The sequence below is a fragment of the Mizuhopecten yessoensis genome, unplaced genomic scaffold (genome assembly GCF_002113885.1).
Source record: "Mizuhopecten yessoensis strain PY_sf001 unplaced genomic scaffold, ASM211388v2 scaffold431, whole genome shotgun sequence".
In the NCBI taxonomy this organism is placed as follows: Eukaryota; Metazoa; Mollusca; class Bivalvia; order Pectinida; family Pectinidae; genus Mizuhopecten; species Mizuhopecten yessoensis.
In genome coordinates, this window is record NW_018403543.1 from 1,683,355 (window position 1) to 1,700,654 (window position 17,300).

Below are 17,300 nucleotides of genomic sequence, written 5' to 3' on the forward strand. Positions count from 1 at the left end.
ACAACTGTTAAAAAAATGTACATTGTATGATAACCAGACAGCATTAAATATCAGTGTTATTTTCTATAACGACTTAGGAATACCAGTTATTCGAGTATACCAGAATCCTGAATGTCTGTTACAAAGTCCACGAATGTTACATACATATGCAGACGTCTATATGAAAAACACATATGTAAAAGATTAATCTCTATAATGCCTTTCATCCTTGATAGTGCGGAGCTACCACACAGTATATATACCGGCCAAGGTTACGGCTTGGTTTCCATGTTATAACGGGTTCCTGGTTTAGACTGATCCTACATTAACGTACTTTAGATTGTTGACCGATTTTCTAACCACTGCGTGCGCCGAGCACACACAGGGGAAGAACGTACTTAATATATGTTCAGTCAAAATTTATATGAAATAATTATTCAAGCGTTGTAAATTGTTATTTGTAGATAATCCTGTTTAGAATATGATTGCTACAGAAGGTAAGTGTAGCCTGCCGTGGGAAGGAATTCGATGCAGTAGTTTTATACAAAAGTTGCATTATTCTTCAACGTTTGCAGCGACATTATGGGAAAGTTAGCACTATCAATAAAATCACCTGTCCATTGCACGTATCTTTAAATCTCGGGAAAACAATTTGCGAAATCCCTTTACTTAAAAACAGGAAAGAAAAAAGAAAAAAGATCTTTATAGTGTTTGTATGACATAATCGTTTAAATCTATACCCCAGCTTTTATAAATTATCCTTTGTATGTTTTCGTAAACAAATGAATTAGAATTGGATGTCTCACATCTTTTGTAGATACCCTTCGATGGTCCTCTGGGATTTTCGGATTAAATCTAACCGTTTCGATTGGACAATTTACCACACTCCCCTGTTCGGTGGTATAATGATCCTACCGGCAACACATGCTAGGCCTTACTCCGTCGAGGAAACGTTGGCTTTGGTCGGTCAGAAATTTTCTTTTTACATTTGGTGACCATGGGGCATGCGGCGATATGTATGGCGTTTTTGTATTTCGCAACGATCGGATGCTTGGTAATTTCATCTCCAAGAAGGACAACAGGAGAAGGAGAAGAGAAACTAATTTTAATCGGTTCAAATTCCGATATTCATAACAACTCTGATGAAGACCCTGGTACCGAGGATCCTCGACAGACAAAATCTTACCACAAAGTAAAAGGAACTTTAAATATGGATGGAAATAATTTAGATTCATCCAAAACTGCAGATACTAACTCAACAGACGAGTATACAGCAATATTGAGCTTAAATGAGTTCAATAACAACAAAACAGAATTGGGTTCTTTAATAGGAACGGATAATACAGGTAATGAAACAAGTGATGGGATGAATAAAACAGTCAAGTCAAATCAAAGAACAATACCATCGGGTATCGTTACAGACGAAACAGGCGTGAAAACGAAAACTGATTCAAACCCAGGAGCTGTGGTGAACATAATTAAATTAAAGGAACAAGAGCATATTGAGAATATAAAGCGCCGTGTGCTTGAAAAATTGAGACTGGACGCACCTCCTAAACTCAGTGGTCCAAGGCCGGCGCTGCCCTTCAGACACCTTCATCAGGAGTACTTGAGTGATGGAGCGGATCCTGGGAAGAAGCGACGGACACTCCCGGAATTCTACGCCAGGAAAAAACAAGTTCTCGTCATGGGCACGGACGGTAGGTGACACATTGCTTCAAAAGTTTTGCTAATTTTCATTTCTAAACATTTTTCTTTGCAACACGGCGTTGCTTTTGGGAGCTATTCGGGTCAGAAAAGGTACTTTTAATCAAGTACGACCATGACCTTGTTGTGGTTGATTCCAGTCTAAGTAGCTTTAGTGTTAATATCAACGAACTTAACCATGTATTATATTTTGATAAAACGGATTATGTTAGATTAAAACCGAATATGGGTAATTATATAGCTATATTTCATCATCGACCGTGACCTCGAGGTACACTCGCGACAACACTCTGTTCATCAATATATTCCTATCATTGTTTCTTCTGAACCGCGGTATCTTTACCAAAGGAATGATAAGTAGAATTATCACACTAGTTTGTAATAATGATGCAACTCTATCGAGTACAAAGTGGAGGTTTATACATATTGTTTTAGACAGAGTTACAAGCGTTCCAAAACGCGTGCCACACAAACAATCTAATACACAGTACACTTTGTCTTATGTCACTTTTCATTCCATTTTACAGTTGTTCCATTTTACAGTACACGTAAGTTTTGCCGAATTCTTTGGGGAAAAACCCAATAAAACCACCTATGATAAATCACCCTGAATATTAATTGTGAGGCAAAATGAGTGTTATTTCTAATATAAACCCACCTATTGTGTGACAAACACTCCAGATTGACGTGTTCCTGTTCCTGTAAAATCATGCTTTTGTCCACAGCGAAATCATGCGCTTGTTCGTGGACAGTAAATATAATTTCTAGATGATTGACCTTCAGATTTAATTTTTACATCATTTAAGCAGGTATATAAACGCTGTATTGGCATATGGGACGCAAAAACCGTGAGCGACCAACGGATGGCCAAAATAACATATTTGACAAAAAAATGTGCTTACTCTAGGCTTACGTAGCTACGCCACTGACCTTTGAACTTTGTACTTTGAACAGCACACATGTTAGGAGCATGTTCGTGTTCCGGTTGAGCACCACGTTTTTTCTATTCAATACCAAGGTTTCATTGATTGACTTTTTTTTATAAGTTACTAGATTTTGAAATTGATTTGGTGATGAAGAAGCTCAAAATGATATTCAGCAATTTGTGGCTTTACTGTTATTATTTGTCTGACGCGGCGTGAAAAGAAATCCAGAACAGTTAAATATGATGTCGCAAATGTGTTCTTTTGCATGGCGTTTAATAAATGATGTCTAATAGAAGCAGGCGTAAATAGTTCAAATGATACTCCACATACGTGTTTGTGTACGAGTCTACAATAGCATAGAGGTTATAGGTACAAATCTGTAATACTGAAATTCGCACATGGATTTCCACAATTATGAGCCACAATAAGGAGTAACACTTGAATGCATAACTATTCAACTTCCTATGCGCGAAATGTTAATGATAGGCGGGTTGACTGTTTCCTGACAGTTTCAGATTCAAATTTAGCACGAACGTACCTTGAATCACGACCATATTCTCAGACCAATCTAAAACGATTTTATATACATTTAAAAAAAAAAGGCGGTTTAATTTCCGAAAGATGTCTTTTTTTCCATAACAGTCTCTTCGGTGACATGCTTAATGCTTACATGATGATTATTAATGTTTAGGAAATTCCCTGTCAAATTATATTTCTAAATCGTCTTCAGCGGTGATGTTAACATAATGTTTAATAAATATTACACAAGTTTTGTTTTTGGTTTTGTTTATTTAAAAAAGTAAAGGATTTAAAAAGAAATGTGTTTTCAAATGTCGGCTCTCCATTTAAAAGATCCAAAGGTCGAAAAATATCAATCTACCACATTATATTGGTAAGGGGTTTTACCAACCACAGTGACGAAAGGTGCTAACCACTTAATAAATACTAACGTTTCTCAGTCCGAAGTCTAACGAAATCACTTTGTTCTATATGTCTTGACATTTTCTGTTCGTTAAGTTTATAACAACAGTCAAATTTCATTCTTTTTAAACTATCTTGAAACCGCATTTACACTAGATATATAATAAAGTTATCCTATAATATATCTTAAACTAGTATAAGTCGAAAATATTTTACAAGATACATATTGTATTACATATCATATCAATTTCTTTAAAATGTATATCATAAAATGTATATTAAAGATGTCTTATATAGAATTAAGGTATATTTCATCTATACAAGATATTATGTATGGAAAAGCATATAAGATATATAATAGGTAATCAAGATATCTTATATAATGTATAAAATATAGAACATGAAATAAAGCTCGATGGGAGCGTAGCTGGACGGTTCTGCATTGAGCTTGCAGGACAACAATGCTACTTACCACATGTTATATCACGATAGCCTCTTTATTTGATCAAAGATTTAAGATATCTTGTATGTCATAAAGGATATTTTATACCTTTTCGAAATATCTTCTATAACTGATTTATATATGCATAATAGAACATATCATATAAAAATATAAGGTGAACCAAACCAAACGAGTGTTAATATCGCATCCTAAAATATATTAACATAACCGTAGTCTGTTCTGTAATTTTCGACATTTGCTGATGGGAGTGTGTATTTTTCGAAGGCGAATCTCGCTCTTTATAAGAGATTTCACAAACGAATTTATATAAGAAAACAAACGATTTCAGTTCTTTAGGATATCTGTATAAATTCTATACAATACATTTATAACATATCTCATATAATGTATCAAATATGTTATATACATTTTTTAATATGTTACTTTATAAAAGATATAAAATTTCTTATATTTTATATGACATTTCTGGTACATGTATATGTATTTTCTTAATAAAACCTTTTTTTAAGATATCTCATGAAAGATCTAAATTATCATATAGATTATATAAGATATCATACACATTTATCTTTTATGAAAATATAATATAGGTTATACAAAACTTCATATCATTTTATGAAATACGGGATCGGCATGATTCGTAGAATTAATGCTAAGTTCGCTAGCCAAAGCTTCACCATATGCTGTCCTGGTAAATGGGACTTTGTACCCTGTCACTTGTACCTACGTCAACGTGTATATTTACAGCTAAACACGCATAATTAATCCTCCACTTGTGTATTATCAACTTGTCGACATGCTTTATTACTGCACAGTAGGAAAGATGACAGCTCCTGACTTATCCTATCGTCGATTCTTGTTTTTCAAGGCCAAATCAGCTGTAGTGATGACGAAGGGCTAGGTCTATACTATCAACATGCTTTCTATTAAAATTTTGGTTTGCCGTCACACAAAACATGTTTGTGAGTGTCTCAGCCAGCTGAAACCACTTAAAAATGAACTAGATATTCCCTTTTTTATCAGAAATGCTGTGCGTTATGATATCCAAAACCTATCTTTGGAGTGAAATGTGCGGCAAGGCTCTAATTCATGGATAAAGGTCGTCGAGCCTAGAGGTCATTGACAAATGTTTATCATTATGATGTTTCTAGTGCGTGCCCTCTCAAAATAGTCTCTTGATACAATTTGCCGCTACAGCGCTGAGTTATTTACTGAGTTAACACACATGAAAAGTACTAATTTAACTTAATATTCACTCCACTTTTATAAACACAGAAATAGTTTGACAGCAAATAAAAAAAACTTTCCTTTTAAATTGTGAGCAAGCTAAGTAGACTCCGGTGTTTTAAAGATTAATAAAATAAACAAGTATTTTTTCCCTGGATGATGTTTCTCATGCGCTAGCGATTGATAAAATATTCCAGCATTTGTTCACATATTCCAAATTCGCGGGTCAATTGTTCTTGTTTTAAAATGCCTTCAGGCCCACTGGCGATATCTAGCTTAATATAAACAATCATTTAGTATCAATATTTTATTGAAAAAAATAGGTTTCATATTTGGAAAGTCACGTTTCTTTCATTTCTGTTTTTTTGTGATATTTTTCATAACGAGCAAGTTTGTTACTGAGTGAAGTTAAATGAATCAAGGCCATGCACAGTATTTGCAGTTTAATATAACTATGCCAATAATTGAAGTACCAGACTCGAGTGAAGTTTTATAACGACACTCAGATTTTCAGTGAATCGTTGCATTATTATTGACACAGAAGAATCATGCACGGTGTCAACAGAAGATTACCCCAGATCTGCCTTAGTGGCTGTGTTAACTGCTCACTCTCCCACACCAACTGTACGTTAGCGAGCTGTTACTCGATGAATAAAATAATCAATTGTAATATTATTACTACTAGCTCTTTTCTTAGCAATTATAAACTTTCCGAAATAAAGGTTCATATTAAATAAATAAATATTAAAAAAAAAGATGAACTCATAGGTTAAATGGTCTACACTGCACATGTATTGGAACATTTGCTTTAATTGATAGACGTTTAAGATTTTTAACTCATTCCACCCTGAAATTTCAAAATGAACTTTTCCAACCTTTGTATTTCTGATGACATTTGCGACTGGGTGTATGTGATTTCTCTGTTTGTTATGATATTTGCGACAAGGTGTTTGTGGATATTCACAACTGGCTTCTTTTGTTTTCAGTGACGACCGAATGCACCAACAGAAAGAGCACGGGTTGTTACCACTTTGACGTGGCGGGCAAGGTGAACCCTAATCACGTATTTGCGGCGGAGATTTGGATCTACAAACTTTTCAACCAGTACGACCCCCACCTCCAAACGTTCATTGTGTCTGAATTGAGGCAGGACATGCATGGTAGGCGCCGTCCTAAAAACATGGTCAACAGAGTAGAGACACATATGAAGTACGGGTGGCTGAAAATAGAAGTCAAGAGGTCGGTAATACGCTGGCTGCAGAAGCCACGCCAAAATGATGGTATTGCAATTCTTTGCAAAACTTGTAAACGAAAAAATCCCAGGACAATATTTAGTTATAAAAATGACACCAGACCATTTTTGGTTATAACTACTAAGAAAGGACACAACATCCGCAAAGCACGGAGCACACCACGAATATGCACTGAGAGATCGACGGAATGCTGTATGAAACCCCTCACCATTAACTTTCACGATATTGGCTGGGACAGCATGATTCGCCCGGTATCGTTCCAGGCCAACTACTGTTACGGCTCATGCGAAGGTAAAATTAAAACAGAACGTAGACTAATCAAAAGTCCTTTAACACAGTATACAATAGCTATGATATCATTCATCAGTTGATTTGCTCTGTATAGTATACTTTTTACCAAAACGCGTAAATTATGAAGCTTGATGGTTCCAAGTTCGAATACCGGTCTGTCTAAAACAAAATGCATTTTAATACCGGTGCAAATAACGGTAGTTCTTGTCACTTTAGTAAACGAAAAAAGACTCCACGTTTGAAAATATTTCAAAGTTTAATAAATTTACAACCAGGTTTATCCTATATGTACATTATTTTGCGTTTGATTCCTTGCAGCCCAGAATCAGGCCCATTACAACCACACCCAGATGATCCAGGACCACCGCTGGAACCAGGACGAATGGAACATGATGCGACAGTTGACGCCGTGCTGTGCACCGATCTCGTACAGCTCGTTGTCCATCATGTACATCGAAAACAATGACTTACAGGTGGATTTCGTCCCAAACCTAGTAGCTACAGCCTGTGGATGTGTGTAATATGTTTATAGGGTGTGGATATGTGGAGTGACCACGGTCCGTTGTTATGTCAGTTACAACGGCTTGTGGCTGCATGTAGTTACCAAGGTGTTTCGCTATGTGTAGTGACCACGGTTTGTAGTCATGCGCAGTTGCAATGGTATGTAGTAATGTGAAGTGACCATGTTGTAAGGCTTTGGGTAGTGTTCTAAAGGTATGAACTGACCGCAGTACGTGTATTGACATGAATGTGTATTTACCACGATGTGAGTCGGTGAGGTGACCAAGATGCGTGTTTGCTGTGTGGCTATATGTAGTGACCAGTGTGGGACTTTTTTATGACGGAGATTTAAGATTATAACGTAACCATGATGTGTGTCTATCTATAGTGACCACGGTGTGTGTTACATGTGTGACCACGGTGTGTGACTGTAGTGTAGTGACCACAGTTAGGTATTTTAGTGTGTCTATTGAGCGACTTAGGTGTATGCCTGTGTAGTGGTCCCCGATGAGTGTACGTAGTGACCACGGTAAGAGACTGGAGTAAATGTGGTTCGGGACAGTAGTGAATACAATGTGGTTGTATAGTGACGACGATTAAGTGACTACGATGTGGTTTTGTAGTGACTACAGTTTGGTTGTGTAGTGACTACGGTGTGGTTGTTTGGTGACAACAGTTTGGTTGTGTAGTGACTACGGTGTGGTTGTGTAGTGACTACGATGTGGTTGTGTAGTGACTACGGTGTGGTTGTGTAGTGACTACGTTGTGGTTGTGTAGTGACTACGGTTTGGTTGTTTAGTGACTACGATGTGGTTGTGAAGTGACTTCGGTATGGTTGTGTAGTGACTACGGTGTGGTTGTGTAGTGACTACGATGTGGTTGTGTAGTAACTACGATGTGGTTGTGTAGTGAATACGATGTGGTTTTGTAGTGACTACGGTGTGGTTGTGTGGTGACCACGGCTTATCGTAGCGTAGTGACCAATGTATGTATTTCGCATAGGTGTTTGACTGCCTAATGTCCATACTGTATAGCCGTGTAGTGACTACAGCTTAAAGATATGTGTAATGATTACGGTGTGTATGCTTCCCAGATGTGTATTGTCACTTGTGTGTGCCAGACAGATTTTGTTAATTGTCACTTGTGTGTAGGCTATCCATATAATATATTCGACTATGCAATGCTTTGCTACTTTGGGGCTTGGTAAATTGTTTTTTTGTCACGTGTGCGTTGGCTACACAGAATCTGATTATGTGTAATAGAACTTGTGTGAAGGATAGATATAAGGACACGTGTGTCAATGAGAGATATAAGTAATTTTTTGTAGGAGAGATATAACGACACGTGTGTAGGTTAGATATAAATTCACCTGTGTGTAGGAGAGATATAAGGACGTTTGTGTGTAGGAGAGATATAAGGACACTTGTGTGTAGGAGAGATATAAGGACACTTGTGTGTTGGAGAGATATAAGGACATTTGTGTGTAGGTTAGATATAAAGACACTTGTGTGTAGGTTAGATATAAAGACACTTGTGTGTAGGAGAGATATAAGGACATTTGTGTGTAGGAGAGATATAAGGACACTTGCGTGTAGGAGTGATATAAGGACACTTGTGTGTAGGAGAGATATAAGGACATTTGTGTGTAGGAGAGATATAAGGACACTTGTGTGAAGGTTAGATATAAAGACACTTGTGTGTAGGAAAGATATAAGGACATTTTTGTGAAGGAGAGATATAAGGACATTTGTGTGTAGGAGAGATATAAGGACATTTGTGTGTAGGAGAGATATAAGGACATTTGCGTGTAGGAGTGATATAAGGACATTTGCGTGTAGGAGTGATATAAGGACACTTGTGTGTAGGAGAGATATAAGGACACTTGTGTGAAGGTAAGATATAAAGACACTTGTGTGTAGGAAAGATATAAGGACATTTGTGTGTAGGAGAGATATAAGGACATTTGTGTGTAGGAGAGATATAAGGACACTTGTGTGTAGGAGAGATATATGGACATTTGTGTGTAGGAGAGATATAAGGACACTTGTGTGTAGGAGAGATAAAAGGACACTTGTGTGTAGGAGAGATATAAGGAAATGAGTGTGTAGGTAAGATATCTAAGGACATTTGTGTGTAGGAGAGATATATGGACATTTGTGTGTAGGAGAGATTTAAGGACACTTGTGTGTAGGGAAAATATAAGGACACTTGTGTGTAGGAGAGATATATGGACATGTGTGTGTAGGAGAGATATAAGGACACTTATGTGTAGGAGAGATATATGGACATTTGTGTGTAGGAGAGATATAAGGACATGAGTGTGTAGGAGAGATATCATGACACTTGTGTGTAGGAGAGATTTAAGGACACTTGTGTGTAGGAGAGATATATGGACATTTGTGTGTAGGAGAGATATGAGGACACCTGTGTGTAGGTTAGATATAAAGACACTTGTGTGTAGGAGAGATATATGGACACTTGTGTGTAGGAGAGATATAAGGACATGAGTGTGTAGGAGAGATATATTGACATGTGTGTAGGTTAGATATATAAGGACATTTGTGTGTAGGATAGATATAAGGAGATGAGTGTGTAGGAGAGATATATGGACATGTGTGTAGGTTAGATGTATAAGGACATTTGTGTGTAGGATAGATATAAGGACATGAGTGTGTAGGAGAGATATATAAGGACATTTGTGTGTAGCATAGATATAAGGACATGAGTGTGTAGGAGAGATATATGGACACTTGTGTGTAGGAGAGATATCAGGACACTTGTCTGTAGGAGAGATATAAGGACATTTGTGTGTAGGAGAGATATAAGGACACTTGTGCGTAGGAGAGATATATGGACATTTGTGTGTAGGACAGATATAAGGACACTTGTGTGAAGGTAAAATATAAAGACACTTGTGTGTAGGAGAGATTTAAGGCCACTTGTGTGTAGGAGAGGTATAAGGACACTTGTGTGTAGATTAGATATAGGGCCACTTGTGTGTAAGAGAGATATAAGGACACTTGTGTGTAGGAGAGATATATGGACATTTGTGTTTAGGAGATATATAAGGACACTTGTGTGTAGGAGAGATACATGGACATTTGTGTGTAGGAGAGATATAAGGACACTTGTGTGTAGGAGAGATACAAGGCCACTTGTGTGTGTGCTAAACATAATCATTAGGGCCAGTGAAGTTCACGACTACATTCCTTTGGTTTGTTTTTATTATAGCTATCTCATATAAAGTTCATGCATTTGAATAACAAATGAACACTTAATTTATAATGAGATGGACGTATGTTAATACATAAAAAGTGTTCCCATAGTTGGTGATTATTTAAGGACAGAGCTGACGATTAAATGGCTATTACAATAATTCAATTCATTTTCATCTTGTTATTGAAAGTTTATGTTACATTGCATGATTAATGAACATCATGTAATTAACGACCCAGGTGACATATTATTGATGAATCAGGTGATATTTAATTAATGACATATCTCCCAGCTATTTATCATGTACATCACAAAATAACCAATATTAGTATTTTAATAACTCAGATGACATATTATTAATGACTCAGATGACATTAATTAAAGACTCATATGATATATTATTAATGACTCAGATGACATGTTATTAATGAATCAGATGACATTTTATTAATGACTCAGATGACATGTTATTAATGACGCAGATGACGTGTCATTAATGACTCAGATGGCATGTAATTAATGACTCAGATGACATGTTGTTAATGACTCAGATGGCATGTTATTAATGACTCAGATGACATGTTATTAATGACTCAGATGACATATAATTAATGACTCAGATGACATATTATTGTTGACTCATATGACATCTAATTAATGACTCAGATGACATGTAATTAATGACTCAGATGACATGTTGTTAATGACTCAGATGGCATGTAATGAATGACTAAGATGACATGTTGTTAATGAGTTAGATGACGTGTCATTAATGACTCAGATGACGTGTCATTAATGACTTAGATGACATTTTATTAATGACTCAGATGACGTGTCACTAATGACTCAGATGACATGTTGTTAATAACTCAGATGACGTGTCATTAATGACACAAATGACATGTTGTTAATAACTCAGATGACGTGTCATTAATGACTCAGATGACATGTTATTAATGACTCAGATGGCATGTCATTAATGACTCAGATGACATGTCATTAATGACTCAGATGACGTGTCATTAATGACTCAGATGACGTGTCATTAATGACTCAGATGGCATGTTATTAATGACTCAGATGACATGTCATTAATGACTCAGATAACATGTTATTAATGATTCAGATGGCATGTTATTAATGACTCAGATGGCATGTTATTAATGACTCAGATGACGTGTCATTAATGACACAGATGACATGTTGTTGATAACTCAGATGACGTGTCATTAAGGACTTAGATGACATTTTATTAATGACTCAGATGACGTGTCATTAATGACCCAGATGACAGGTTATTAATGACTCAGATGATTGTAATTAATGACACAGATGACATCGTGTAAATAATGATATAAATGACACCGTGTACTGTAAATTATTCGGATGCCATCGTGTAGTTGGAGTAAAAATATTGTGGATTAATTGATGATTTAGATGACCTGATATTACTGATCAATCACGTGACTTCGGGAACTTGATGCCACTCCTGTCTTCAACATTGACATCAATTTGAATGCGTTAGTTATATGACAACACGTTTGCCTTACTATACATATTTAGATAATATAAAAAGAAAAAATCTTAAAAACGAGCCTTTAGTACTTTCATCTCGTCAAGGAGCCTAAGGGCTTTTGGTTAATAACGAATGAAATATTTTTATAACTTACCTTCTTGTAGCTGGTCAGACGAACATTGCTCCGACAGTGACTTACAAAAACAGCTGTTTGATGTCATGTTTGCTGAAATAACATAATGCATTGTCAGTGTTGACATTCATATAGTATATTATGATAAAAATCATCTCCAGTTTATTTCCATTCGACATCTGATCTCATCAAAGCCTGTTGATTGTCGTAGTCTATAATTACTCATATGAATGGTATATTAGACGGACACTCCTTTGGGGTCTCCTAATTAGTATTTACATTTGTATAAGCACAACCAATGCATACACAAAGACTGACTCTATGTGGCTTAAACCAACATGTTCATCAGCATGGCATGCGACTATCAATGCAATTTGTTCAATAAATCATATCTTTTCTACAAGATATATTGTTCATTTTTGTAAAGGAGAGTAAACTGAAGTATACTTTGTTTGAGAATATGTTCTTGTGGAAAGCCGAAATTTTCTACTAACTAACTTTACTTATTTTAAATAGGAGAATATAAAAAAAGAAAAAAGAAAAAAAAAGGAAATGGTAGGTGTGTTTGGTCATTTCTTTGCTAAATGCACACATCTCCCAAGTGTGTCACCGGAAATATATGAATGTTTGCACAATTCGTAAAAATAACATATAGAAGAAAACATGCTTTCAATTATATTTTGACCAAAAAAACAAAAACAAAATGATATCATTTGATACAAATGAGTAATAAAATACCGATATTGTTCAATTTTCCCACATTTTGTCACCCTGATACTTTTAGTGATCAATCTAGTGTCAAAAAGGTTAAATTTTGGCATTTCATGGAGCGCAAGAGGAAATACACATTTGCAGGATATTCAAAATGGCTTCCGAATTGGTCATTTTTTTAAACTTGTAGAACAAATTCTGCTATCGAGTAGCTATCTACTTGTTGGACATTTTTTTCTTAACTTATTTGTTTTTAGATTTGACCATATGACTTGTTACTTTAATAAAATCCTGTTACTCAGAATCAATACAAGATTTGAACGCAAGTTAAATCTCAGAAAAGCATATTCTTAAAAACACTTTCTAATATCACGTGTTAATGTTGATTGGTCCGGTCCTCTGACCACATTAATTCCAGTAGCGTACCAACTATGATAGAGCAAGGATACCGGATTGTTGGGTCAGATTGGGTTAGTCGTAATACTGCTAATCCTCTCCAATGTCCCGGATTAAGACGTCAATTTCTGTATTCGTAGTTCTGAAGCTGAAAACTCTACTTTGACTCTTTATGTCCATTCATCCTGGTCTGTTTCGATTGGTGATTAGGTTCATAATATACACATTTTATTTACTTATTTTTAACTTTAAATTAACCAGTAATCCTCTTACTTAAAAAAAATCATATAATTAAAGGGTTTATGCACTTCCCCTTCTGTTTCAACGGTAGCTTAGACCAATTAGTATTTTCGCCTTTTTGTCCCCAACATCAGAAGGACGAAACAGCGTGATATGGTGCAGTTTTATTCATTTTTTGCCACCCTCGATACTCCAGTATTACGCTCTCTGCACCCCTGGAATATGTCAACGCAAAAACGAAGGCTCAGTGTGCACCACCTTGTGGATGAGACAAGAAATTATGTCGGTAGCGTTACGATAAAATTGACTGGCTTTGAATTCGGATGTCGCTCCTCTTTAATCTTCAATAGACATGTATCACTCTAGCTATTTGTCAAGCTATTTTTTTCACTGGAGACCAATCATATAGCTAGCCGTGTACCTTATATATCCAGCCCTGGTAAGCCTTCGTGAACGCTCGTTATAAATTCGTGACAAAACATCTGGGGAAAAGGATACATAAACAAGCAGACGAGGCTGGTCATCCGATGTTAATGTGAACTTGAACTTCCTCCACAGACGAAGTTTCTTGGATGAACATTCTATTTACGATTTTCCGAGAAAAAAATGCCACGGTGTCTTATGTTTGTAATCGATAATTGTTATCGGGGTGTTCCTGATAGAAACCTCGTCGCCGATGCAACAACGTTTTTCATTGGTCAACAACCTTGGATCCCAACAATACATGCATGTGCAGCACTATTTCAAACTCTAATAAAACATTTTAGGCAGAATAGATTTGACAAGCAATTATGTTTGTTTGTATAATATTTTGTAATTCAGGTATATTACTTATTATATACATTTAAATTATAAATTATGTAGCGGAAAATAAATAATTTCAAGACACTTTATTGAGAATATTTTATTAATAACAGGTATGGAGTTCCGTGAACTGCATATATATATATATATATATAAAGAGAGAGAGAGAGAGAGAGAGAGAGAGAGAGAGAGAGAGACAGTTAATATAAAAATAAGGTTCATATATGTAACTCAGAAAAAACTTTTGTATAATTCTACCGTACGATCTATAAAACATGTACAGAGACCAGCCCTGCGTCATAAAACAGTTTGTTAACAGGTATTACTATAAAATGTGCCCTTGCCTGCAAAGGGGATGATCTGCATGATATTGATTTTATACAATTAATTCAGTAAATACATAACTTGATCAACAGCTACTTTTCAAATCAACAAGATAACACTTATGTTTACGCCTGATGCAGTGAACCTATTGTCGGTGTAGCATCTGGATTCGTTCAGACAATCACACAATGTTACAACCAACAGCACAGTACAATAGATTCATGTGATCTCATTTACGGATAATATTTCACCAGTTTTTACGAAATGTTATACAGTAATAAAACACAATGATAATGAACAAATGGTCTGGGTTTCTAGAGAATCTTTACAAACATGTTTACTATACATTCAAACATTTTGATATAATTCATTATATTTCTGCTGAAATCGAACACTTGTATTTATATTGCTAATTGAATCACTTCTAATAAGAACATACACCTACAGCAATGTGATTTAAAGAGGGACACTATGGTAAATCATTTGACAAGGAAAAGGGATTTTATATTTCACCAATTTATACATACATGATATGAATCTGTGTGCCTATCAATGGATTTCAATTTGAAGTGAAAATTTCCCTTTCAAATCTAGCAGAAATTGTTAATGATTATTAACGAAAGTGAAATGTTCAAGGCAATTTGTCCTATTTATATTGTATGCTAACCAGACCATAAAGATGCCAGTTTCCTGTTTGCTATATGTTAGTTGAATGCAAACCAAACTGTGTCCAGATTCATTCCCCTCTACCTTGCATGCTGCTTTGTGCAAATATCAGTTCTGATATGTATACCTGGTATACTAAACCAGACTGTTGAAATGTAAGTTCCCTGCATGTTGTATGCTAACCAGACTGTTTAGATGTTAGTTCCCTGCCTGTTGTATACTAACCAGACTGTAAAGATGTCAGCTCCTTGCATGTTGTATGCTAACCAGACTGTTAATGTGTCAGCTCCTTGCATGTTGTATGCTAACCAGGCTGTTAAGATGTTAGTGTCCTGCATGCTGTATGCTAATTACCAGACTGTTAAGATGTAGCTCACTGCATGTTGTATGCTAACCAGGCTGTTAAGATGTAAGTTCCTTTCATGTTGTATGCTAACCAGACTGTTAAGATGTTAGTGTCCTGCATGCTGTATGCTAATCAACCAGACTGTTAAGATGTAGCTCACTGCATGCTGTATGCTAATTATAACCAGACTGTTAAGATGTAGCTCACTGCATGTTGTATGCTAACCAGGCTGTTTAGATGTTAGTGTCCTGCATGCTGTATGCTAATTACCAGACTGTTAAGATGTAGCTCACTGCATGCTGTATGCTAACCAGGCTGTTAAGATGTAAGTTCCTTTCATGTTGAATGCTAACCAGACTGTTAAGATGTTAGTGTCCTGCATGCTGTATGCTAATCAACCAGACTGTTAAGATGTAGCTCACTGCATGCTGTATGCTAATTATAACCAGACTGTTAAGATGTAGCTCACTGCATGTTGTATGCTAACCAGGCTGTTAAGATGTTAGTTTCCTGCATGTTGTATGCTAACCGGACTGTTAAGATGTTAGTTCCTTTCATGTTGTATGCTGATAGTATGCTAACTAAGCTGTGCACAGATATATAGATGTTTGTATTCTATACACTGTAATGTGCTGAGTGCTGCAAATCTGACTCTATACATTTCTGTCAGTGATGTGGCCATGAACTCAATCTCTTTATGTTCCTTACATTTTTTTGGGATCTAATAATAGATTAACATAAAAGTACACACCAAACAGCACGTGTCAGACTCTGTGAGGGTAGCGAAGTACACACAGATGTCTGTCAACGCCAGTAAGCAGATCCCTGACTTACGTACTTGTTGTCGGCAAATAAAGAAGCAAAACCAGGAACATATGAGTCAAACCTAACATTAACAAACACAGGATTATGTTTTTATAGCTTGAAAGCTTGACAAAATATTGACACTAGTTGTGAGTCACACCTATGGAGTACGGATTAACCTAGATCACACATGGCTTCTATATATATATTACTACACAAACTGGATCTAAGCCTGCAATTTCCCTGTTAGAGTTCACTTCCTGGGATGGGCTACTCTGCTGCTACTCTAGAATAAGATGACCATCATGCTCTTAAACTAAATAGTAAGATATCAATCAGGATTCAACTAAAACAGCAAGATGAACATAAGGCTTTGGCCCTAAGCAATAAAATAACAATCAGTCTTCGGCCCTAAACAATAAGATGACCATCAGATTTCAGCACTAAGCAACAAAATGATCATCAGGTGAAGACCCTAAGCAGTGAGATGACCACCACATTTCAACCCTTAGCAATAAGATGAACACCACATTTCAGCCCTAACAATGAGATGACCATCAGGCTTTAGCCCAAAACAATTGCATGACCATCAGGTTTCAGTCCTAAACAATAAGATGACCATCAGGTTTCACCCCTTAGAAATAAGATGACCATCAGGTTTTATTCCTTAAGAAATAAGATGACCATCAGGCTTCAGCCCTTAGAAATACGATGACCATCAGGCCTAGGTTTCACCCCTTAGAAGTAAGATGACCATCGGGTTTCACCCCTTAGAAATGAGATGACCATCAGGCTTCAGCCAAAACAATAAGATGACCATCAGGTTTCAGCCCTAAACAATAAAATGACCATCAAGTTTCAGCTCTAAACAATAAG

The 17,300-nt window shown here is 36.2% G+C and overlaps 1 protein-coding gene across 1 annotated transcript; it reads left to right on the plus strand.

The window, feature by feature from the left end:
- The first annotated feature begins 891 nt into the window (after nucleotides 1-891).
- Nucleotides 892-9,161, plus strand: LOC110449187 (growth/differentiation factor 8-like). Its single transcript, XM_021495886.1, has 3 exons — nucleotides 892-1,679; nucleotides 6,210-6,767; nucleotides 7,086-9,161. The coding sequence occupies exons 1-3, from the start codon at nucleotides 977-979 to the stop codon at nucleotides 7,286-7,288; spliced, it is 1,464 nt and encodes a 487-aa protein (XP_021351561.1). The 5' UTR covers nucleotides 892-976; the 3' UTR covers nucleotides 7,289-9,161.
- The last annotated feature ends 8,139 nt before the right edge of the window (nucleotides 9,162-17,300 follow it).